Here is a 707-nt window from a genome sequence, read left to right as displayed (position 1 = left end):
AAACATTTGTTTATTTAAAAAGAGTACCTATGTGTTCTCACTTGTAACTCACTTTTGATTTTAATGACCTATTCTTCCATAGTACGGATTACTATTTGTTCTCACTTGTAATTCACGTGTGTTATATGTATGTTACTATAGGTTCTAATTGTGACTATTTTTTTTTTTGTGAAATTAATTTAAATTTTCTTTTCATTGATTTAATTTAAATTGAATTGTATTTCAGTTTAATTTTACAAATTTAAATTTTCACTTTATTGTTTTGATTTAATTGAATAATAATTTATTTTGTTCACAATGTCAAAAGAGGAGGAATTACAGAGACAGATTTTAGATTTACAAAAACAAATAGCTAAATTAACGAATCCAGACGCGCAGGTTATGGGGGTGTCAGTTAAATTATCCGAATTTTGGCGTGACAACCCAAGAATATGGTTCACACAAGCGGAGGCACAATTCGAAATAGCGGGTATTACACAAGATTCAACTAAATATGGGCATGTACTTTCAAAATTTGATGCTCATCTTGCTGACGAGGTGGAGGATATTTTATCAAATCCACCAACCAAGGATAAATATCAGCATTTAAAAGCAGAAATTATTAAGCGTTTTTCCACGTCGAAAAAGCAGCGTACTCGACAATTGTTGAGCGAAGAACAGCGAGGGGATCGAAAGCCGACTGCTTTCCTTCGCCACCTGCGAAACTT

At 32.5% G+C, this 707-nt stretch overlaps 1 protein-coding gene across 1 annotated transcript; it reads left to right on the top strand.

Annotated features, from left to right (window-relative positions):
• Positions 1 to 231: 231 nt before the first annotated feature.
• Positions 232 to 698, top strand: LOC106114057 (uncharacterized; the record flags this gene model as incomplete). Its single annotated transcript, XM_013307172.1, has 1 exon — positions 232 to 698. A coding segment is annotated over exon 1 (401 nt), but the record flags the coding sequence as incomplete, so codon positions are not given.
• Positions 699 to 707: the final 9 nt, after the last annotated feature.

The sequence above is a fragment of the Papilio xuthus genome, unplaced genomic scaffold (assembly GCF_000836235.2).
Source record: "Papilio xuthus unplaced genomic scaffold, Pxut_1.1 DF829950.1, whole genome shotgun sequence".
NCBI lineage: Eukaryota > Metazoa > Arthropoda > Insecta > Lepidoptera > Papilionidae > Papilio > Papilio xuthus.
This window is presented reverse-complemented; position numbering and strand designations above follow the sequence as displayed.